We start from the raw sequence: 25659 nt of genomic DNA, 5'->3' as shown, positions 1-25659 counted from the left end.
CTAGGGGATGGAGAAGAAGTGTACTAGCACCCATTTTAAAAATAAGAGTGATGTACGACCCCTAAATGAAGCATCCGAAAGAAGAAAAGGAATTCTTTATACGACCCTTGCAAATGTGATTAATATCCAATTACCCATTGCAAAAAATCTAGTTTCATACAGTCTTTCTGTTTCATCATCACTGATCATGATTTTGACTTCATTCCTTATTTGTCTGTTACAAAATATGATAAGCTTTGTTTTGATCTGATTTATTGCTAATTTCAACTGCATTCAGAAGCTATTCCAAACTTATTCTACGGTATAAACAATTTAGGGCCCTCCTTGTTGAACCTCACAATGAAACCGGAGTTATTATTTATTTGCACACAGTGATATCTATCAATGTGGTAGCTATTTAACCAGGAATGTGCCATCCCGTTGATACCCTTATCTCCGGTTTTATCTTTAGTAATCTGTCATCTGTAGTGTCAAATGCTTTTTGAATGGTGAACACAACTGTGGGTAAGACTACACAGGTCTGTTAACAAGCAATAAAGCAATAAAAAGAGTCAATCAGAGGTAGATTGGTTCAGTTTATTGATCATTTAGATTCATTTTAATCACACCACCAATTGTGCACAACAGTACAAAACTCACAGCAACAACAGATCAAAGTTGATCAATACTAATACAATCAGGCCCTACTAAGTATTGTTTTGTAATCAAGATAACTCAAAATAGACAGATATATAGAAAGCGTTATCACTATTACTCACATAAACCTATAGTTCCCCAAAAATAAATAACTTTGTACAACAGATTTCTCTGTTGTACAAAGTACAACAGATTTCTCTCATAATAACTGAACAACAATTATATTCTAACCTTTATCATTTTTAAGTATTATTTCTAGGTATGGCATCCCTGAGAAGGATATATATGGGACAGTGTTTAGATAGGTTTGTACAAAAATAAATAAATAGTCTAGGATCTGTGGGTATTAGATAGACTTGCTGATTAAAACAAACAGCTCTTACTCTCTCAAACTGTTAACTTTGTTCTTTCAGTGCTAAATGTTGATGGTAAAGTAATAGTTATGCAAGATCAATTACAGTGTTGCTAAAAAGAGTACGGAAAGCTTTAAATGCTGTTTATTTCAAAGAAATACAGCATTGCGCAGACAGACAATCATCATGTGGATGAGGGGATCTCCTGATTCGGCTGGGGTGAACGAGGTCATGTGTCAGGGCAGAGCAGGACGGTCAGCAGCATCAGCAGTCCCAATAAGAGACACAGGGGGCTGTGGCTCAACGCCAACCCCAGTGACCTCCCTACAGGAATTCAGCAAAAGCATTACAAATGTAGAGCTATGCAAAAATATAGTTCAGGCAGATTATCTGACTTAGAATATCATTAACAAAAAAAATAATCACAGTGAAAAATGACAATCATATCACTGTAGGCACTCTCTTCACACCTAGAGTATTCATGCATAGCATATCCAGCAAGGCATAATGTTCATAATCTCTGTTAGAAAAGAAAGCACACTGGAAACATCTAGAAGTACAATGAGAACAAAGTGCTGAAACCAGCAAGCAAACAACAGCAGCTATCGTCAGCCTTGATTTTGGGAGTCAAATTACAGTAATAATTTATACACTCACAGGTCACTTTATTAGGTATAGCTTGCTAGTACTGGTTTGGTCCCCTTTTGCCCTCAGAACTGCCTTAATTCTTAATTCCCCACAGATTTTGGTTTATACTGACGTGATAGCATCACACAGTTGCTGCAGATTTGTTAGCTGCACATCCATAATGCGACTCTCCAGTTTTACCACATCTCACTGGTGTTCTACTGGATTGAGAGCTGGTGAACTCCTCCTACTGGAAACTGCCATCAGAAGATTGTACACTGTGGTCATAATGGGATGGATGTAATGAGCAACAGTACTCAGTCAGACTGTGGTGTTTAAATGATGCTCACATGGTACTAAGCGGCTCAAAGTGTGTGGAAAAAATGGGCAACAGGAGCAGAAAACAACTCTTGTCAGCTAGGAACAGAAAACTGAGGCTAAATTTCACACCGGGTCATCCAAAATTGGACAAACAGATTGGAGGGTCACAATTTGGCTTAAAAAGCATGGAAACACAAAAATGATTGTTGGTTCACTGTGTTCAAAGTTCAGGCTGCTGCTGGTGGTGCAATGGTGTGATAGATATATTTACGTAGCACACTTTGGGCAGGTTAGTACCAGCTAAGCATTGTTTTAACAACGCACGCCTACCTGAGTATTGTTGTTGATGTGTCATGTTCATCCCATTATGACCACAGTGTAATGCACCATGTCACAAAGCTGAAATCATCTCAAACTGGTTTCTTGAGCATGACAATGAGCTCACTGCACTAAGACACCCTCCACAGACACCAGATCTCAATCCAATTGAGCACCTTTGGGATGTGGTGGAACAAGAGATTGTGCAGTCTGCAGATCTGGAGCAACTGTATGATGCTATCATGTCAATATGGAGCAAAATCTCAGAGGAATTAAGAAGTAAGGCAGTTCTGAAGGCAAAAGTGGATCCAACCTGATAATAGCAAGATGTACCTAAACTAGCATAAAACTTTGGTAAGAGTTTTGATAAGGGCGATTATATTTTCATCAGGCAAAGCGATTAATGCATAAATAAGACAAATCAAGTTTAATGGTTATCAGTGGACAGCAGTGATTCAGGTTTTACCTCTGAAGTCTACAAGCTTATTGTCCCACGGTGTCAGCACCATAGCTAGAGCTGTTTTCTGGAGGTCTGACAGAACAGAGCGCTGGTTATCAGTTACTGCAACAGCCTGCTCGTAGGAGAACATGGCGATCTTTTCCTGGGAGAATACCACCTTTTGAAAACAAAACACACAGCGGGGGAATAGATTTAGAGAGATAAATGAAAGACATGATAAAGATTTGTCAAGATGGACGCAAAAACAGGAATACATTTTTTTTATTGTAAAAAACAAATGTTACTAAAAAATTATGGACTTTTTACACATATGTAAGTGTAGTTTAGCTCACCTTGATATTACAATAATCGGCCCTGACCAGTGAAACTAATCTTTCTGCCAGTGAAAAGAAGGTTTACTACCCGTTTAATCTCTGACATAATATACTGTGGTGTAGTATGGATTGCTGTGGGAGAGTTTGTCACTAGCAGGAATTGCTGTAAAAGTTATTAAAACACATTTAAAAGTCCAAAATAGTATTTCCTCCTTCACATTTTCTAAAGCCATTCAGTTGGCCGGATCGGAGTTTTTGTTGGTTCATTTCTGGCCCCCGTGCTTTATGTTTAACACCCAAGATATGGTTGGTTTCATTAAATCTGTACTCACAGCAAACTTTTTTGGTGCCATCATTGAGATAGCCAAAGGTGCGATTCCCTCAATTTGCTCTTTTACCAGCGCTGACATGGCCATGTCTGGGATACCCACTGAAAAACAAGCAAAATGTTCCAGTGAAACGGAGCAAAGGGTGCTAGAAACAATGAATCAAATGCTTTTGCAGCAAAGCTTAGAGGAAAACAAAATGTCTTTGATTTAAATCTCTCACCACACATTAAGGCAGATGTAGGACTATGCATAGTACAACTAAAATTCATGTGGAAAAGACAATGAATAGACAATACCTGCCAGGACTCCGATCTCAATGAACACATCGGTGCCCCAGGAACTCATGAGTCCAAAAGCGAGGCTGTGGGTTAGCAGTTCAACAAGAGCTTGCAGCTGCTCCTCTGAGCAAGACAGCCTCAGCCGACCCAGCCTGAGAAGCGCCTTACTGCAGCCATCAGAGGGAGACAGAGTACAAAGTAAATTCAAGTGTCAAGCTGGGCTTGAAAAAAAGCGCTTCATTTAAGCATTTTCCGATATTGTGCGCACCTGAGCTCTATAGGATTGAAAGACCTCAGCTCTGTGGCTTTAGCGCCACACACAATGTATCCCATTGCCACCAGAGTGCTGGAGTCAAGCTGGCTCGGATTCTGCTTGGTGGAGTTTAACACGGTGGAAAACAGTGTGGCCAGCTAGGACGACAACAAGTTATAAACCAGTCTAATACAGCACAATAATGCCACATCTGGTATTATTCTTATCAGACGAAATAATAAAAACTGCCCAAAACACAAAGCAATTTTGATGTAACATGTAAATATTTGAACTGCAGTGGCTAAAGTACTTACCTGTCTGCTATTCCAGTCACTGACTGTGCCCAGAGCAGCGATGCTTCTCCGCTCAGTCAGTCGAATGGCATTCAGCTCGTCTAATGATAGCTGTGTCGCTATTACACCGAGCTGAGAGATCAAAGCCTGGGAGAAGGATGAGACTGGGCCATATATCTTCATATATTCACGTTAATACAGAGAGGCCCGGAGCAAAGACAGAGCAGAAACACAGTATTAAGATCTGTAAACTTTGGCCATCATCAAATGAAACACATGTAAGAGGTTTTTGTTGGACTGATTCAGATTAACAATCAGTCTAACCTGCTTGACTCTCCTGAGCACTTCAGTGCGTTGGTAGGATGCAAGAAACGCGTCGTGACCCATCAGCTCCAGACAGTTGGAGAAGGCAGATGAAGGCATGCTAGTCAAACTGCTGGAGAGCCAAACGGAGGGGGCTGTTGTATGCAGAATCTCACAAGTAGGAACCACTGGAGTCACTGGCCAGCAACACACACAAACATATGATCAGGAGATTATCTATGAAAATGGGTCAGCAATGTAATATAACCATGGCTTAGTTTTGAAGTTGTCAAGTTTTTTTGTTTTCTGAAAAGTATTAGCCAAAGTCTTTCTGAAAAATTTAATTCAAGAAGCTAATTTTCACTGTTAGAAGATCAGCAAGTTCTCCTGCTACAAAAGTCAATTTGCAAAGAAATTCATACGCACAAATGCATTGCGCTTTCAGCTGTACCAAAAGACAATAATACAAACAATGTTTAGAAGGATAACAGTTTCATCCAAAACAATGGTTGGGTTAATAACTTGGTTTTTTTGGACCACTGTTTCAGTTCATTTTCCAGTCTTTACTTAGAGGTGATAAAACGTTTTTTTTTCATCAAGCCTGGTCACGTGATTGGATAATAAATAAAAGATAAACATTATCACTCCGTATTTCCAATTCACTCACTACCTTAACTACGTTATTCATACTAAATAGAGAGCATCAAAAAGCTATATTAACTACCCCACTGCCTATTTTTCATTCAATATGCTGTTTGCCTACCACTAATCCCCCCCTCCCCTCTATATGACTGCATAACAGAGTATATAGACTTTATATAGCATAAAAAGTTGAAAGAAAAGGTGGATGATTTTTTTTCGTAATTTCCTACTTTAAATAAACAAGGCTAACTTTCATATATTCTATATTAATTATGTGGGAAGTGAACTATTGAGAAAGTGTTTGTTTGATTATGTTTTTTGGTTAAATTAATTATTATTAATTATGGCTTTTAGCCCATGAAAATTAGAAATGCAAGCTCAATGAAAGAAAGATTTACGATACTGAAATTTCTAAATTTCTCTTTCTCCAGACTTCAGGACCTTGATTTCCAAAAAAAATGCAACATTTACTGTAATCGATCCAGTTTTTCCTTCTTTAGCTGCATACATTTTACAGTGGATGTCCCCTCACTGTTTGGCAACTTGACTGTTGATCATGAAACACCTTTGCACATAATTAAAATGTCTTTTTTTTACTTGAAGTTATTAAAATTGAAAGTGCTCTTTGCAGAACTAAAAGATCTTTGCCGGCTGTTTCACCTTTTTTCAAGAGTATATGCTAACATAAGCTAACTAAACTAGTCTGCTTTCTGTAGACTGATATGAACCTCTTCCTCCCTAGAGCCCTTGTATGGGTCCATGTCATGTCTTGTGACACTTCAAAGGCAGCAGAGAATGCTACATTCACTGAAGAAAATCTTAATCCCACCAAATTTGATGAAAACCATACAAGGTTATTGTAAGAGATTTTGGAAACCAAAGTAAGGCTTACATGACTGAGAATTTAGTTTAAGGAAGCCCAGGAAAAACTGCAGAACAAACTGCTGCCTTTCAAATATGGTCTTCCTCTCAGTCTCATCTGAACACAGCATCCCGATGTCCCCACGTTCCCACTGATGGTGGCTCATGAACAGCTTCTCTATTCGCTCCAGAGTCATCAATGCCTGCGGGCACACAGACAACAACGCGCACATTTGAATGGGTTACAGGAAGACAGTGACCTCATCACCTGATCTTGACACCTTTTGGAGATGTGACACCCAAGAGATTTCTTTACAGGCTCTGACTTAACATGTCATTGGATCAAGTTCTGACACAAAGCTCCACTGTGGACTTCTGGACACTCAGCGAATGTGTTGCACTTTGAAAAAAGTAATAATAATATGTGGAACTATTCAGGCTCTGGGTTCAGATATTAAGTATTAAATACTGAAAGAAGTGCAGCAATAAACTTACCAGGGAAATCTGCTGCAGTTTGTCTTGAGGCAGGAAGAAGAGAAAGCGGTCCACCTGACTGAGTGTTGTCTGGTCCCAGTTCTCCACTGGGCTATGAGGGGGAGACAAGATCATGCTATCATTGTTCCTTTTATCTCAGGTTGTGTGAAAAGCCTCTATCAGTGGAAAGTTTTGAAAATAAATTTCATATAACTTCATTTTCATTTTAAAACCTATAAAAACTGTAAAAGAAACATCCTTACAAGGCCAACTTCTAAAAACTGCTGCGTTGGACTTTGTTGATTAATTCATGCCTCTGTGAACTAAATATTCTGGTAAATGGTAAATGGACTGATTCTTATATAGCGCTTTTCTACTCTCACGGAGTACTCAAAGCGCTCTATACAACATGCCTCACTCACCCAATCATACCCATTCTCACAAGCACTTTATCTACACTTAGTGCTTTCTAACGACATTCACACACATTCATACTCCGATGGATGCATCGGAGAGCAAGTTGGGGTTAGTATCTTGCCCAAGGATACTTGACATGCAGACTGGAGGAGCCAGGGATCGAACCACCGACCTTCCGATCAGTAGGTGACCTGCTCTACCTCCTGAGCTACAGCCATTCTATGGATACATTCACATTCTTGAAATTCTCACCCATTTAGTATATATATGATGCAGTTGACGTGGCAAAACATAATAAATACAGTGCAAGAAAAAGTAAGTGAACTACAGTTTTTTTAAAATTCTTTCCTAAAATGGTCACATCTAACTTACACTTATGAACAAATAGTCTAGTTCAATGATTAACACAGACCTCATTGCATTCTTCCTTTTCACAATGAATATATAATTTCAACAGTAACAATGTAGCTTGGAAAAATGATGTGAACTCTAAACTAATGATCACAACAAAGGTTGACATGCCAAAAAAAACCCCAACCAACTGTGGACTGATGAAACTACAGTTAGATTGTTTGGGAATATTAATATTATATTAGTTATCCAATTTAATACAACATTAATAATACAAATCTATATAAAAAGAGCAGTGTGTATAAACATAAAAACATCATAATAAAAGATGAAGTGCAGTGAAGGGAATCGGCTCATCATCACTGAGCTATAAATAAATGATCAAGTTTATCAGTGCTTTAACGTCATGGGGGCTTTCAGCTGAAGCTTAGCGTAGGCTGGGTAAGTGACCTTACAGGGAATGCAAAGATATTTTGTCATCTTAATCCTATACCTCAACTGCTATTGATGCTGTAGAAATGCCAAAAAATTTATATTAATTATATACTTTAATTTCAGTTTTCAGCAGTTGAGCTCAGTCACTACACAAAATATTATAATTATTTTTGTGATTAATTAAATTAAATTTATTCTTATTTACATAGCACCAAATGAAAACAGTCAATTCAAGGTGTTTTGTATTGTAAGAACAATTATAAGGAAAGTAACACAGAGAAAACTCTGACAATCAGATGACTCCTGAAGAACTGGGGTGACAGTGGGAAGGAAAAACTCCCTTTTAACAGGAAGAAACTTCCGGCAGAACCAGGCTCAGGAAAGGGGAAGCCATCTGCTGTGGCTGGTTGGGACTGATAGGAAACAATCGGGCCAAAAGACAAAATGTGGATTAGCATACACGTGTTTCTAAACTTGTAACCTAAAGAAGAGCTGCCCACAGAAAGGGCTCTTAAATACTGTTTCTTGTCATTATTTCTCATTTAACCTAAAGACCAATTTAATCTTTCTATGTAACATGTTATCATTTCAGATCTTTATGTTAATTTTATTTATTTATTTATTTTACAGCTCACATAGATGCTCAGTCTTGCTGTTTTTCTGAGAATCGCTTGTTGAATAAATGTTGAGTAACACTGTATCTCCTTTCAGCAGACAGTTCGGTTTGTGGTAATGTTACCCAAAGGCAGCAGGCTCTTGGAGAATACGAGCCACGATTTCCATCTTGGTGCTGCTGTAGCAGAGCCCATGGAGGAAATCCAGATTTTGAACGAAGAACCTGCGGTCCACCTGAATAAAAACCTCATCTACCACAAACGGTGCCATGATGCCAAGCAAACGGAACTCCTCCTCCGTGAACACGCCTGTATACATGTCCTGGAAATGAAGCACAAAAATATATATAAATAAAAAATAGGATATTTCAAGAAACGTGGGAAACAAGAAAACCGTACTAACTAAAAGCTGGCAGAGAAAAACTATTTATTAACTCTTTGGAAAATCCTGATTATCTCAATTCTAACATTTCATCTATGCTCATGTTAAAAAAGAAAGTACACCCTCTGCAAGTCTGCAAAATGCAATTCTAAGATTTTACTTATTAGGACATGGTAAAAAGTTAACTAGCTTTTAACCATGTCTTACAACCTGAGATTACACAACACATGACATATTACACCATGTCATTATTTATTTAACAAAAACTCAGAAGCAGTGTATACTCTTTAATAAAAACCTTTTTGCTTGCATACATTCAAAATTCAACATGCTAGTGGATTTAATAACTGCTGGCACCTTTTATGGCAGAAGTAACGTAAAACTAACATTTCTGATACCTGCAGATCAGACTTTAAAAAGTGTCATACACTCTTGAGATCCTTCAACAGTATCTGTATGGGGGTGAGGTGTGGACTCCAAACTAATCTGATCTACTGAACTTGATCTCACAGACGTCCACACTGAAATGAACCTATAAGAAACACTGATGCGCCTTTTTTTGATGTGTGTTATCTTAGCAAGGCGCTCATTTCTGTGGTGAGTACCGAGTACTGTGCAGTTCTTATGTTCCTAACAAATGATGGATGAATATTTAAACTTCCACCTTACTTTTCCGCTGTTTGTAAATGTTTGACAGTTGCTAATTTTAACGGTGTTTTTGGTCTTAGCTAAAACTTGGAAGAAGCTCAGATTATATTTTAAGACAAACACAAGAATAAATCCAGATAACTGCTATCATTTTTATCTTCTTTTGGTAGCTTTTTTTCCATTGAACCTCAGAAAAGGGAAACTGGGAAATCAGGCTCTACTTACCAACCTCTGCGCCATTTTATCCACCAGCAGCAGCTGCTTTGTTCGGGACAGCAGGAGAAAGTGATGCGGTCCTGCTATAATCATCCTCCTGAGACTGTTCATCATATCTGTGGAAAACCTTTTTATGGCACTCACCCTGCAAGACACAAACACACAAGACCAAAACAATCCAGAGTTTTGTTTCAGGGCAAAGAGTACACAAGGGTCTCCTGCATTGCACACATACTCATTTTTCACAAAAGGCATGCAAATCTTATGGAGATTAAAGTTTCTCTGCAGTAACTATAATGCCAGCTTTGGACTTACGGCATTGAAAGTGCAATTTCACCTCCAAGATCTTCAAGCAGTTCAAAGAAGAACTCAAACTGATAGAGCACCTCGATTATACAGTTTTTCTGTCCAGAACAACAGACACATAATAGAAGTCACACATTAATGATCCTTGAATTAACGTAAATATCTTAAATGTCAGGAATTGATTGATGTGTAATTACCAGTGAGGTGTGAAGAAGACCAGGCTGCTGCCTGAGCAAGGCCAGGATGCTTCTCACTGAAGAACGTGAGGGATTTGCCTGAAAACGATCTCTTAAGACAGCACAGCTCACACCCTGCCCCAGCGTTCCCAGACTCCTAGAGTCAATAGATGCGCAATAGTTAATTTATAAAGCTGCAAAATTGCTGGAAAATAAGAGCATCAACCATCAAAGGGGTTCATATATTTTGAAAACAGACAAGAAAACAATTGCTATGATTGCATGTTCATCTGTCCGTCAGATTAAGTGTACTTACAAGAAATGTTGTTTGATCAGATTTGGATTAGTATCAAGAACCTCTCTGAAAATTCCTTTAGCCTGGGGAAGAAAGTGGAAAAGTGTTGGAGTTGTAGTGGTAGCGTACAGGTTTGCGTGATCGGTTGCATTCAGAGGCTGATCCATTCACAGTGTCGCTGATGATGCCATTCTTCACTTAATAATTTAGCAGCTAATCGAGATAGCGTCATGCACACCTTCTCACAACAGAGAGGAAGCATATCCAATAAGAGGAAGCATGAAGAGATCAAAACACTCCCTGCTTCACTGTGAGAAGCTTTTACGTATTCATATACCGGAAGTGTTGGTACAGCGCATAAAGATGTAAACTTCCTACCCTTTCCTTCCTTTTCCTTTCCCCGTTTTGAATTCCTAATAATGCTTTTATATTTATTCAAGCCGAGCTGTTTACCACTCTGCAGTAATGCAAAGCAGGCGCTAATGTCACAGATGTGCGCTGTTGTGATACCTGCTGCGTGTTCCAGGGTTTTGTAGATGTATTGGAGAGGCTGTTCACAAGTAGACGTTTCCTCGGAAGAACACTGATTAGGGGTGTGCAGCCGAGCAAAGGAGCTACATCGTTCAACCAGGTGACCACCTCCGGGAAGCCCTGATTTAAACACAGTAAAGATAACACAAAGCGTTGCAGCAGGTGCTCGACACAGATGCATTCTTCTTCTTTCAGCTGCTCTCTTTAGGAGGTGCCACTGCCTCCATCTCACCCCATCCCTAGCATTCTCCTCTGTCACACCAGCGTTCTTCCTCCACTACCATGAATCTTCTCTGTGTTCTTCCCCTTTTCCTCCTGCCTGACATCTTTTGGCCAGTATATCCACTTTCCCTCGTCTGCACGTGTCCAAACCATCTCAGCCTTGCCTCTCTAACTTTTTGTCCAACATGCTCAACCTGAGCTGTCCCTCTTATGTACTTATTTCTAATCTTGTCCATTCTGGTCACTACCAATGAAGATCTAAGCATCTTCAACTCTGCCATCTTTAGCTCAGCCTCCTGTGTTTTTATTTATTGGTACAGCTATAGACAAACCATACATCAGCAGTTCTCACTGCCATCTTGGAAACCTTCCCTTTCACGCTTGCTGCTTCCTTCTGTCACAAATAACCCCTCAATACTTATCTCCACCAGCTCCACCCTGGTTGCACTCACCTCGCTTGTGCACTGTCCAGGTATTTAAACTCATCTACCTTCACCTTCATGCAGCTTTGCTTTTACACATGTATTCTGTCTTGCTTCTACTAACTTTCGTTCCTCTTTTCTCCAGTGGATACCTCTCCAGACTCTCTTCCTCCTGCTCCCTACTCTCACGATAGATCACAATGTAATCTGCAAACATCACCGTTACCAGACCTCATCTGTCAAGCTGTCCATCACCCTCATGTAAACCCACATTTTGAACCCCTTGATTTGAGCCCAAAGATCCCTGTTTGAACTAAAGGAGGAGACAGAAAAGAGTTAACCTTTAATTTTCAAAGTCAATTACATGGCTATAACAAAAACAAATACAGTAAATTACAAATACAATGCATTTCTTCAAATTAAACTGTGGCATTTAGTGTGTGTGTGTGTGTGTGTGTGTGTGTGTGTGTGTGTGTGTGTGTGTGTGTGTGTGTGTGTGTGTGTGTGTGTGTGTGTTTTACCCAGAGTTTGGTGGCTATAGCATTGGCTTGTGGAGGGAGGAGGAGGCCTTTTCTATCAAGCAGACAGAGACCTTGTGTGTGTTGTGAAATAGCAACAAGGGTTGAGAGCAGTTCATCAGATGTAAGCGTCAGCAAGCTCTCTGTCTTCACTCCTACAATGAGAGAGCCGAGCTCCCCCAGCCGGTCTGGGATAAACTGGGCAGCAGGGAGAGAGATGATGATGATGTAAGTGTAAGGCCCAAAAATACAGAGACAATAACTGAACTCACTTCACTGTGATGAGTTTCCAAAATAACTTACTCCATTGACTGAAGACAGCTTGTCTACTATTACAGCTGCCTGAAACATTAAAAACAAAACAAGTAATCATTCAAACACCTTGTCAACATGTTGGTTAAATTCACCGTTTCCTAAAATATGAACGTCTTGTGGGATTTAGTAACACTTGTTCACACAACCGTTTTGGTCAAAATGGCACAAACAATGTGTAGCTTTGAAGATGTTCCTTCTCTGCAAGACTCCTTAAAGACATATGAAACCAACAGCTGTGAGGCTGAGGAAAACGCAAAAGGCCTCAGTTCAGATGAGAGCAGAGGATGAAGTAAAGCTTAGGTCTGTTCTTCATGAGGCCTGTCACCAGTGCTGGAGACAGGCTGCCAGGCTGTCAGCTGTTCCTAAGATATAAAACTCCCACCAGCTGCTACGAAATCCAACCATCTACTGCCAACACATGATTGTACACTCACTGAAACCGGGCCTTGGAAAGAAAAGAGTCAATTTGCTAGTAAGAAAGGAAATTACACCAATTACAGATGATGACTGTGGTTACCAGCTTCTGGTATAGATTTCAGGTTTAATTCACTCCTCTACCTGTGCAGGACTGAATGGAATAGAGTTCAGGGTGGGGAGGACAGAAAGCAGCTGAGACGTAGAGAGACCCTGCAGGAAAGTCACGCCCAGCGAGGGCAGAAGGAGCGCGATCTCTGCCAGGCGCTCAGCAGGGACCACAGACGGGACCTGCAGCTCGGTGGTGTTCAGTAAAATATTGAAAACCTGCCAACAAAGTTAAGACAAACAAAAAGAGCAATTATTACATGAAAGTATACATTTAAAAAAAACAGTGAAGGAACTGCACATGAGTTCTGTTCCTACCAGGTCACTTGGCAAACGGAGTCCTTTACGTGTGCAGCTCATAATACTCTCCCGGATCACACTGAAAGCCTCGGTGCCTTTATAAACATCGAGATCAGCTGGGTCTGCCAGGCATGCGATACTACCCAGCCTGAAATCACAAAGCAAGGTTTCAACAACACACACACAGGAAACACCTGCCAAAATGTTACATGTATTTAATTTTACGAAAGAAAGAAAGATCTTAGTTTTTTAATTGGTTTGATTGGTTATTTTGAAGGTTTTTGTGTCATTTTTAAAGGTTTCTATAACCTAAAGAAATCAAGGCATTTCTAACTAATCAGTACACATGCTGTCAAATAATTTAAAAAACTTTACAACAAATCTTGAAATTTTAATATTGTGTGTAGGTGATTCTTTTTTTTAAATAAAGCAAATTTAGTTATGAGGATTGGAAGTCAAGCAAGTAGATTGTATATATGACAAACTATTAAGTTATATTAATAAAATAAAAGGTTCAAATGCACCTAAAAAAAGATCATCCAGCAACATTACATCAAAACTAATTACTGTTGTCCCAGAACTTCTTCAGCAATTTCACTTGGATGAGATAAAGAAATGTTTCCCTTGCTGAAAATGCTGCATACAGCTGAAACTTTTGGGGGATTTATTTCCTTTCCTGGATTATTAAGCATGCATCAACACATTGTGTCCTGTCAGGTTTTATCTATGATTACAAAAAGAAAACATGGAAGGAAAATGTTGGAAATGCCTTCCTATAGTCATTCCAAACCTGGAAAAGTCCTGAGCTGTCAGGTTCCTGTAGGTGCTGATGAGGTTGCGTGCTACGAATTCCTGCTTTAGTGGAGTGAGGGTGTTTCTCTGCAACACATCCAGCCCATCAAGCAGCTGCCAATGAAAGCATTACAAAAGTGACATATCACAATTAAGTATTAAAAATGGGCCAATACATTTTGCAATATAGTGACAAGGAAAGAAAAAAACAGTACAGTGTAAAATTTGAGGATAAAAAGACTAAGACAAAGTTTGAAACGATTCCTTTAAAACCTTTTATTTATTTTTACTTTAGTATTGAAATATCAGTAGCCATGCTCATTCCTAATTCATGTTTTCCCAATATTACTTATTGAACACTGGCCCCTAGAATAAAACCCACAGTAGTGACAGAGACAGATGAGTCAGTGCTTTCTTTTGACCAGCGTGTGACAAGTGGCTGTGTTCTGCCCTGGAGCTGATCCAACTAGCTGCTTGCTTCTCAAGTTTCCCTGCCAGGTGTCAGAGCTCAGAGGGCCGTTACCTGAGCAGCTGAGAGGTGTTGGAAGTTCTGGAAGGGCAGGTAGGCGATCAGGTTTCCTGTGTCCTTGATGAGCGACTGTTGACCTCTGGTGATGCTGGAGGGGGACAATGCTTTGCTGTACCACAATCCAAAGGCCTGCTGCTGGTCCGGGGTCATGCTCTTTAAGATGTCATTAATTTTGTCCCGACTGGAGCAAAAACATTAAAATAATAAGGTTTGTTTGAACTTTCTGCTGAAGAGTTAAAAAATAATAATAATAAACTTATTTATATGTGACCTTCTTTGACTTACTGCATATAGTATAGTACTGGCTGGCATCATTAAATTTAGCTTGACTTAGAATAAAGATATTAAAATTCTTACAAAGGTACAAAAAGGCCTGAACAAGCCTAAAGCTCATTAACAGACTATCAGAGACTTCAAATCTCTTAAGTTTAAGTCATATAAAAATCAAAGTATATTAGCAGCCTAATGATTTAATTTATTCTAAAACCATTTGCCATTTTTTCCAGTCTCATTATTATATATTAGGTTAAATATCCATGGCCAACAGGTACATATTTAAGATGCAGATTTCTTACAGCAAGAAAATGATTTTCCAAAGTGAGACACTGGAAAACAACTGCAACAAAGAAAACAAGCGTTATCTGGATTAAGATAACTCTGAGAACCAGCTTGCATTACATTATTTACAATCTATAATGGATGCTCTGGACTCTGCATGGCAACGCATCATTTCCCTTCTGACTTCATTCAGATGCCAGAGGCATTTTCTCAGGGAAGAAAAATATATTGAAATGTATCTCAGTGAATGTTCAGCAAAGTAAAATGATACAAAGCATGACCCATTTTCTTTCTCTTTGAGTAAAAGCACCTCATCCTAACCTGAAAATGAGAATGGATGCTTTTAAATTTCACACCCATTATGCTATCTTTCTTTTTTTATCATTGACTCAGGAGCCACTTTAATAGCCTCACATGTTCAGCTGCTTCTTCATGTAAATGGACAGCTCAACACATTTAGGCATGTAAGCCTGGTCAGAATGACCAGCTGAAGTTCAAAGCGAGCATTAGAAGGAGGGAAAAAGACGATTTATGTGACTCTAAATGAAGCATAGCAGCAAAGGAGTCCCTCTAATGTCGCCTACAAACAGGAAACTGAGGCCGCAATTTACATGGGCTCTCCAAAATTAGACAATAGAAGATAGGACTGATAAGTCTTAAGTTCTGCTGAGATGGTAAGGTCACCATGGTGGTGGTGGTGTAATGGTGCGAGGAACATTTTCCCAGCACACTTTGGCCCCAATCCAGTAAAACACCTTTCAGATGTGGTAAAACAGGAGAGTCACATCATGGATGTGCAGCCAAACATAATCTGCAGCCAATGTAATCTGCAGGAACTATGTGACATTATCATATTAATAAGGACTAAAATCTCTGCGGGAGGTTTCCAGTACATTGTTGAATCTATGGCACGAAGAATTAAGGTCGTTCTAAAGGAGGTCCAATCAAGACCTGCAAATTTGTACCTGATAAAATGGCAGTCTGTGGACATACTATTGTAAGGGTTCAACATAGCCACAGTTAGAGTCAAAACTCATAGTTTTGGTTTAAAATTATGTCCAGCAAAATATGTCCTACTTCCAAGATATTCGCAAGAACAAAATGAAAATGTTGGCCTTTCAGGAACCAGAGACACCGTTTTAATCCCTCACACGGGACATGTGGTAAGTTACGAAAATAATAATGCTTAGATGCATGAGTAGTGAGCTCATTAGTAAAGAAACTCCATCACTTACACTTTGATGTTGCTCTGCCAGGGAGGCAAAGCTTGGATGTCAGCTGGGCTGGCTTTAGTCAGCATTGGAGCGAGCTCAGGGAAAAGAGTAACATCTTTTACCAGGTGAGTCTGCAGTATCTCTGACACCATGGCGGACAGGTACTCATTGGGCAACTAGCAAATGGAAGAAAACAATGTCAGCGAGAAAACTGTGCCTCAAAGAGATACAACAGATAAACTGACAACTAAGACTTCTGGGAAGGGAAATTAAAAGGCGGATGTGGTGGTGGTGGTCTTATTCACCTGCAGTGTGTCTTTGACACTGGCGTAGTACTGAAGGATGAGTCTGATGGTATGATTGTGAGCTTCTTTGAGCACTGGCCTCAGGCTGCTCGGCGATAAATTGAAGTACGCCTGCACATGTGGAAAGAAGGTGAACAATAAACACATACTGGATATTGTGGCAATTCGCATTAGTATTATTATACAACATATCTTACCTTAATGAGAAGCATTTCGTCAGTGTTCTGCAGGTTTCTTCCCGTCTGCAGCAGGCTGCTTAGCACCGTCTACAAAAGGGAAATATGCAGTTATAATAGCACCTTATAGAAGGAGCATCAGACACATATAATACAATTGTCCCCTTTGACACATTATTGTAAGTGTCAAATCAGTTGTGAGCCAGGAGAGATTAACACCCAGAGGAAGAGACTCATCATCTGGATATCAGTGACAGAAGTGTAACTGGACACCAGCTGTACACTGAAGGTCAAATGACGCTAATGGTAAGTGATATGATGAATAATTAGATGAATGATAAAGCCAATGAACGGAACTACACAGAAACAGATTGAGTCTTTCTGAATAAAAGATGAGGTGAATCTCTACTCACACTACGCTCTGATTAACCTGCAGAGTGAATTTCCGAGAAAGGTGCTAAAATATACTCGATCAGCTCTCATTGACTAACAGACTCTTGCTGAGCCTCAAAGCAAAACAGAGCACAGCAAATTATCTCAAACCACCAAAAAACCTACATAGATAACAGATCAATGTAATAATGACAATTCAATAATATGACAATAAAAATAGTTGCAGAAATCAACATAGTACATATGCATTAGGACTGGGCAATACTTTGCCACACCTCATTTTTTATGAGGGTTTTTTATAGGGATTTTTTTCTATCAAAGTATGTTTTTATGCGTTTGGGATCATTGTTACGGCAGAAAATTCCAGAATAGTCCTTGCCAATCAGATACTTTCCAGATTGTATTGCATGGTGGATCAAAATCTGAAGATCTCCAATACCACTGATCGAAATGGACTTCCAAACTATGACAGAGCCTCCACTGAAAAAAAGCCAACAAGAACCTGACACAAGACCCGAAGGGCCAGATGCATCTCTCAGGAAGTGTGTCAGGTTTTTGCTGGATTCTTTCCCATTTCTAAATGTCATGATTTTCAGATATCACAACCTGTAGATAGTTTTTAGGCCTGACACTTCTCTTTCTGTTCTTCACTTTTTCACTTTAGTTTCTTTTAGGGACACACAGCTATGCCAAGTTTCTGGCGAATTGTTGGTGGAAAAATACAATTTTATACCTGTATTGTACTAAAGAAATGGGAACAGATAATCTTTTGTATCAGGCTGCTAGTAACAAAGTGCCTAAAACGCTATTTAACATTGATGCTAAGTTATGTGTAGACACAAGGCAGGTTCAGTCCTTGAGTTGGGGGGGGGGGGTGGGGGGGGTGGGGGGGGGGGGGGGTGGGGGGGGGGTGGGGGGGGTGGGGGGGGGGGGTTGGTTTTGGTTTTTTTGCCTATCCCGTTTGGATCTTTTGCCATCAGAATTGTTGTTTGTGTCTGTGAACACCCATGTGTACACCTGTGTGGATCAGCACGCTTGTATTCAAAAGGTTTCTCCATGTAACAATCTGCTAGGGAGTGTGGGGAGCCATAGCCCCGTCCCCCAGCGCATGAAGCAGGTATGGAGGAGATCCAGGCCCCAGACATCCAGAGGCCCCAGAGTACGAGGACCCAAGGAGGACAACCACAGGGGCAACCGTGCCACCCTCCTGGGAAGAGCTGAGGAGCCCCAAATGAGAGGTCACCCAGCAGCCACAGAGCAGAGGCCAGGTTGCAGTGACGTGCCCGCGGGCTCTGCCAGCAGCCAGCTGTGCCAGAGAGGACCGAGCCTCAGGCCCAGAGGCCAAAGGCCTGAGGGCACCCCACCCCCCAGAAGGGGCCCAGCTGGGCCACAGGCACCAGGCCCCGCCAATCAGCCACCAGGAGTGAGTCGGTACATACATGAGCGCCCAGCCCCAGACACCAAGAACCACCAACACACCAACATTTTAAGTGTATTTTTAAAGGTGACCTTATTTGACCTCAAAGAAGACGTCAAAGGTCCAAAGGCCGACATGTTGTCAGTACAACATTTGTGGAGGTAATACACAGTAGTTAGTCGTTCTTGTGGAGCTGCCTTTACCAGCTTCACAAAAAACAGAAAAATCGTATATATCACCAACTGTAATACATTAACATGAGCAAAATGCAAAGAACCTTTTTTGAGCATTTCTAAACCTTTGGTCTGTCTACTTGTTCCACTAATGAGTATCTACTACACTACTGATAATCCACATGAGTGCATGAAAGAACCACTTACCCCAAAACATTGTAGCAAGACTCTCTTGTTGTCAGAGTTGTCCTCCAACTTGAAATAGTTGATCACAGATTTTAGCACACTTGGTCGTATTGTCTCGGTGACATGCCACTGGGTGATCTGAACTTCCTCGAGGGATAGCAGGACAACCACAGTGGTGCTGACTGCTTGCTCCAATGCTCTAGCCACAGGTGGAGTCAGCAGATCCACCATCTTGGACCGCACGCTGTCCACCCAACAGCGCACTACTGTCTGCAGGACCATATTCTGAGTGGCACACGGCTGACAGGCTGAAGCGAAGATGGTAGGGCAGCTCCAGTTGAACTCCTTCACCAGATTTCTTGCTAGGCAAAAATTAGGGTCCTTAGTGGTGCTAGTGTTGTTGTTGCTATTGTTTTTGGTGGTGGTGGCATTGGTATAGGATGTGTAGGTGGTACACATCCTGTTCACCCACTGGCTCCATGGCTCACGGGACAGAGACAGGAGAAGACTGTCATTAGGGCAAATGGATAAGAAAAAATTGGTCTGATCATTCTCCCAGCATAGAGCCAGGAGTGCAGCATCTGGTGGAGATGTGATCCAGCTGGAGTACTGACACTGTTTAGTCTCGCCTTCCACACTTTTATTAGAAGATGTCCCTGGGTCTTTTGAGTTGTTGGCACAGTGCTGTATTAGCCAGGTGTTGTCCTGATTGGCCAACAGGTTTTGTAGGACTGTATTATTGGCACAGACTTTGGAGGTAAAGTTAAGTTGGTCCATCTCAGCACAGAGAGCCACCTCAGTCATGTCCACAATGATGGGACGGGTCCAGTCAGAGTACTTGCACACCTACAGGACCATTTATGGTGAACATAACATCAGAATAAAAAGTTAGAAAATGGTTAGAAAACAGTTATAAAATGGCTTTACTGTTGTATATGCAATTAATGCTGTTATCTTTAGTTTCTTTTTTCTGTAAAGATACAAAATGCACGAGTGGATAAGAATATTTAGGTTCAGATTTCAGAACAGAAATGTTCGGACTTTGGGATGTAATGGGATGATTTTGTTTATAAGAGACTCATGCAGGCTTATTTTACTACATAAGGCTTAAAATAACAGTTCTTTCTTTTTTGTGCTTGTTAATTAGATTTTATATGTTCATTCTTGCCAGGTAAAACACCCACCTGAGGTGGCACGGTTATTTCCTCCATGTCTGTGCAGACTGATGTAAGCCATTTGTTCAGAGGATTTTGCAGCAGCTTTTCCAACACAGACTGTTTGCAGCAGACACTCTTCTGAAAAGCACTCTGATCATTCTGCCAACAAAGTCCGATCACAGAATCGTCCACCTGTCGTTCTCCCCACGTATTGTAGTCACACCACATTCCAATGTTGAAGGCCTCTGTAGGCTCGGGGTGTGGAAAGCTAAGAGAGGTGCGGCAGTGTTCCTCAAGCCAGGTATTTTCTGTGCTAAGAAGAAGTCTATCCAAAAATGTTGCATTAGAGCAAACCTTTTTAGTGAAAGTGCTCTGGTCGAAGAGAATGCACATTGTCAAAAGATCATTGGTAATATTCATCTCATGCCACTCAGAGTAGTGACAAAAATCTAACTGCATATCCAAGCCAGGGATTGGCAGTGGAGGAGGTACGTTTGTGCAGTTAGGCATGAACTGAAAATGTTCAGGGTTAGACATTATAAACATAAAGAAGCCAGTGTTCTCACAGATGAGGTTGGTCAGTCTGACACTGTCGAGGCTCATGCAGAACGCCAGCAGGGAGGTATCCACCATGTTTGTGAACTTGTTAAGCCACTGGTCATACCGGCAGAACTCACTGACCATGTAGCCGGGGTCTGCAGAGGAGTTAGCGCAGTATCCATACAACCAGCTGTTCATCTTGTCAGATAGCAGCTTCCGCATCAATACAGCATTGCTACAGACCTGCTTCACAAACTCCACACGTTCATTGTCACTGCACAGTGACACAAGGACAGGGTCCACATTATTTTGCAACCAGTCGTTATAGTTGCATGCAAGTTGTCTGAGGTTGGAGGCTTCCCTGGCAACTCGACGAGGTTTAGTGAGAGGGGTGGCGGCAGGGGCCGGCCCTGCGTTGTCAAAACTGCAGTCAGATGACCTGCTAACAAGAGGAGAAGCCAGTGTTTGAATAACATAACACATGTTGCTCCACACATTCTTCATTTGGTTGGAGCTGAGGGAGCTTAGAGCCTCGCAAAACGTGACCACAGGCGTGGAAGACTCTACTCCTGAATTTGAGAGGATCTCAGCACACATTGTGTCGTTGATGGTGGCCAGATTGTAGCTATTACATAGGTTGTCATAATAATTCATAGTGCTGTTTTCAGCATATGAAATGCTGCGTTGGGAGGGAGCACTGGGAGGAGTCTGACATTCAGGTCCTGGATCCATGAATGCTGACTGATCTTGAGGGAGGAAGATGTCCAGGAGGATATCGATCAGTGATGTACTCAAAGACCAGCTCACATTGTTCTTAATTCCCCTGAACAAAACAGGAAGTTAATTATTATTGTACATTTTATACATCAAATATAATATACAAAATCATTGGTGTTATTCGTTCCACCTGTTAGTAGTCATAATGTTGTGCCTGCCTGGTATGGTAAAGTCATGGTAAAAAGATCTAGTGGGGCTTTACTAGTTTAGTGTCTACATCCATCTTGTGGACAATTTTAACTGAGGTATAAAACACTTACATAATGTGTCCAGCCGGCACTTCAAAGGACTATTATACGACTCACAGCAGTAATTCTTCCTGCTTTATCAGCAACCTTGTTTTGTAAAGAAGGAAAAGCATTGCCCTGTGGTGCTGATGTAGTTAAAAAGCTCCACAGGGCAGCTTAAAGATGAAGTTTATGCAAATTTTACTAATGACTCACCACATAATGAGCTGCTGGAGGTCTCCTAGAGAACACACAGGAAATCTAATTAGCATAAAACTGTAGAAGAATTCTTAATGATAATATCTGGAATACAAAAAAATTACATAATATAACAATAGAAGTATTTTTTTAATGCTTTACCTTGTTGACAGGTCTCCTTTTCATCTAAAACTGGGACTTTTATTCCAAACTGTAAAACTATTCTGGTGTAGTCCATTGGTACTTGGATAAATAATGCCACAAACCTTAAGGTGTATGTTACTGTTGCATCTATGAGTCCACCTAACACATTTATTAAGTTTTTAGAGAGAGAGAGACTCGACAGTATATTTATAAATGTTTCTTGGAAACCACTTAACGCTGCTGAATCCCCCATCCTGAGGTAGGTCCTGAAGAAGCTGCCTGACTCTTCATCGGTGGTCAGTGAAGAGCATGTCTGCGACCTCAGAGTTGTCAAAAAAGTCAGCAGTGGTTTCGCTAACTCCAGAGACACCGTCTTTGTCAGCTCTGCCTCCAGTCCACAGTCCTCTCTCCCGGACAGAATGCAAATTGTTATTTTGGGAAGATCATCTAAGAAGTTTTCTCTCAGCAGTGGCTGAAAAATATTGTACAAGTTCATCAGGGCACCATAATATGTGTTTAAGTCAAAACCGGCTCTGGTGGTAGAGGAGCTGAAGCTGCGTGTATCTCCATTAGATAGAGAGTGGATTTGATCAATAACTTTTTGGATATCTTCTTCTAACTTGGTGCCCTCACCAGGAGTCTGGTTTGTGGTTCTTTGCATTAATTTGGGTTGCAAACTCGTTTGCTTGACATCACATATGATTCCTGTTGAAGCTAAACAGAAAGAAAGAAAGAGGGTCATTGTGTTATTTTTATACTATGTATTCAGCAAGCTCTTACTCTAACTGAAGTCTGAAGCCTCTTTTAGTAAGTGAGTAAAGTTTATTTGTTAAGCGCTTTTCATAGACAGGCAATCACAAAGCGCTGTACACAAAAGGCTAAAAAGAAACAGGACGTTAGGTACCAAAATAGACAATATAGACAATTTAAAACAAAAAACAACAACAACAAAAAAGTAACAACTGTTGTCAAACGTTCCCTGGCATGAATGTCATGGTACTTTGGGGGCTTTAAATCGTTTATTTGAACTGTTTTTTTCAGGGTGGAATGGTTGTACAGCATACATCTTTAGTGACTTGAAAAAACGAGTTTGGTGCACAAGCTTGAAGTTATCTGGAACTTTCCCAAAGTCACACAGGGTTAAAATTACACAGTGCATACATATATAGGCTCAAATGTATACATACAGCCCCACTAATATTTGGTTGAACGTTCTTTAACAAATTTCACCTTGGCCAGATGTTTTTGGCAGGCATGAACAAGCTGGTGGCATCATTCTGGCTGTGTATTTGACCACTCTTTCTGGCAGAATTGGAAGAGTTCATTTAAAGTAGTTGGCTTCCTGACACCAACCCGGCTTTAGCATAGTCCACAACTTTTTAATAGGGCTAAGGTCAGAGGTTTGTGTTTGAAAGCCTTACTTTTATCCCTCCAAACATGCCTCTCGTCACTGTGGCCAAACAGCTCAGTATTTGTCATAGACATTAGGCCGTTTCCAGTTCGTGGCTGGCTTGAGCTGTGATGGTTCCTGAACATCCTAACTATTTTTTTCTCATCTGAAGGTGACAGTTCAGGTCTTATTTCAGATTTTTGCAAAGCGGAGACACACCTTAAGAACTTTTTATGTACAATTATTTCAACTGATGATCATGGAATCTTGGCTCCTTGGACTTTGGCCACCCCAGTGAGTGCTATCAGACAAATCCTTTTTATGTTGGCAAAGAGAAACTACCACCTCTATTCAATCATGATCAGTGACGAGATCTTAATACACCTTGGTCTTGTCAAGTTATAAGACACCATAGAGCCTTCAGCATCACGTATTAAAAGTGAGTGTATGTATTTGAACCTGTATGCATCCTTCGGACCTTGTGTGGAAAAGAGAAAAACCAACATGAATCCAAACTTATGCAACCAATACTTGTTTTTTTGTTTTTTATAAAGATGTATGCTGTACAATTATTCCACCCTGGAAAAAGAACCGCTCAACAAAATCATTAAAAGCCGTGACATCCATGCCCATATCATACAAAATGACTGTGTTGCTTAGTAGGAAACAAATATTGATTTCTTTTATGATTGAGAAACAACAATCAAGTTTACTATTCACACGAGATATGATACTTGCAATGGAAAAGTCAAGACTTTCCATTAGCTAATAATGCTAAATTAACTGATTATTTTTAATTCAATTTGTGTTTTATTTATCATGTAATACTACATTAGAGGAACATTTTACTTTATTTTTTTAAATTAAGACTGGCTAAAAACTGTATTTTGTACTCACCAAATAAGATGCACACAATGCAAATAGCTGGTGCTGACCACATTGTAAATGTCCTGAAATGTAAGCAGGAAACCCCCTCAGAAAAGTTTTTGTTAAATCCTTTTGGTTGATGTAGAGAACAATTTTAGCTTTGCTGAGAGAACAGGCCAGAGAACAGTCTTCATAACTGCTAACACTATAATGCCTGTCTCTGCTGAAGAAGTATTAAACCTCCTTAGGATTTTATCTTCGATCCTTCTTCGGTGCCGCTGTGCTCAAACAAGCTGCCGACTCTTCACTTCAGTGTCAGCCTGCAACTCTACACCTGGTCTGAAAGCACCGTAATTAAGGACACTGGTAAAGGGGAAAAAGGAGGTGTGAAATGAGGGCTGTGAAACGCAGAAGGGATTTAAGCAATGGGCACAGCCAAAATGTTGCATTATTAATCGAGTGTGTTGATTAAGTCCTCCATTTGAAACTGGACTCCTGTCAGGAAGAGACAGAAGACACCAGACTGACTGCTGGAAGATTTATATGACATCTGCTACCTACAACTCCCATACCCAACCTGATCCAGCCTCTAAAAAGAGTCAAATTAGAAGATCTTTGAATCTAGGATACCATAAAATGATAACAATTCTTATCAACATACTATTTCCCCAAATATATGCAAGAAAAATGATGGGCATGCCTTAGATGAGTATGTCTCACTTGCTAAAATTGATCTTTTGTTCCTTGTGTCACCTCTTGGTTGACTGCAGCTCCATTTGTATGTTGAGAAGAAAGTGCTTACAAAAACACGCATGGTGAAACAGAGAGCAAAGGAGAGAAACCTACATAAATCCTAGGCAAGTGAGAGGTTCTCACATAAAAAAAAATGAAATCAAACCAGTGCAAATACACCAAATAATAGGAATTAAATATTCTCCCAGCATCTTTCACTTCTTGGAAATGACTTGTTCATCTTGTTTGTACAGGTGATTATAATAAAAGCAAGTGTTTACCCCCGTCCTAATTTCTTAGCATACTTGTTATACTTCAGTGTTTCAGACCATAAAACAAAGATAATGAACTATTTAATGAACTATTTCTGTTTAATCAGAAACGTGTTGACTAGAGGATGTCTGTCAAATTGAAAAAGGCTAAATGATCTCAAAAAGGAACACATCACACCATGATCTAAAGAAACTGCTGAGAAGACTGACATCTATCAGTCTGGAAAACCATTTCTAAGGCTTTGGGACTCCAGCAAATACAGTGAGTGCCGTTATCCACAAATAAGGAAAACTTCAACAGCGGTGAACTTTCCCAGGATGGGCCAGATGACCAAAATTGATCCAAGAGGCTCATCCAGGAGGTCACAAAAGAACCAGAACAACTTCTAAAGAACTGCAGGCCTGACTTGCCTAAGTTAAAATCCAAGTTCATAATTCAACAATAAGAAATATACTGGGCAAAAATGCCATGTATAGGAG

General features: G+C 40.3%; 1 protein-coding gene across 2 annotated transcripts; it reads right to left on the bottom strand.

Moving 5' to 3' along the window:
* Window positions 1-1054: 1054 nt before the first annotated feature.
* strc1 (stereocilin 1) lies at window positions 1055-24248 on the bottom strand. 2 transcript variants are annotated; one of them, XM_087844439.1, is made up of 29 exons: window positions 24206-24248; window positions 21937-22623; window positions 21793-21817; window positions 20060-21395; window positions 18897-19721; window positions 16728-16796; window positions 16531-16641; window positions 16247-16401; window positions 14448-14634; window positions 13923-14038; window positions 13151-13280; window positions 12869-13051; window positions 12295-12337; window positions 11999-12183; window positions 10813-10953; window positions 10324-10385; window positions 10029-10164; window positions 9841-9929; window positions 9535-9670; window positions 8405-8601; window positions 6484-6574; window positions 6020-6191; window positions 4507-4682; window positions 4204-4359; window positions 3905-4047; window positions 3655-3803; window positions 3362-3459; window positions 2722-2872; window positions 1055-1313 (listed from the first exon to the last, which is right to left on the bottom strand). In XM_087844439.1, exons 1-29 carry the CDS (start codon window positions 24246-24248, stop codon window positions 1219-1221), a joined length of 6087 nt encoding a protein of 2028 aa, XP_087700565.1. In that variant the 3' UTR covers window positions 1055-1218. The 2 variants fall into 2 exon arrangements, with proteins under 2 accessions (XP_087700565.1, XP_035761429.2); XM_035905536.2 differs by lacking the exons at window positions 21793-21817; window positions 21937-22623; window positions 24206-24248 and having other exon boundaries at window positions 11999-12193; window positions 12299-12337; window positions 20060-20794.
* Window positions 24249-25659: the final 1411 nt, after the last annotated feature.

The sequence above is a fragment of the Neolamprologus brichardi genome, chromosome 1 (genome assembly GCF_056152115.1).
Source record: "Neolamprologus brichardi isolate AB-2024 chromosome 1, ASM5615211v1, whole genome shotgun sequence".
NCBI classification, from domain to species: domain Eukaryota; kingdom Metazoa; phylum Chordata; class Actinopteri; order Cichliformes; family Cichlidae; genus Neolamprologus; species Neolamprologus brichardi.
The sequence above is the reverse complement of the archived record's forward strand: the minus strand, read 5'-3'. Positions and strand labels throughout refer to the sequence as shown.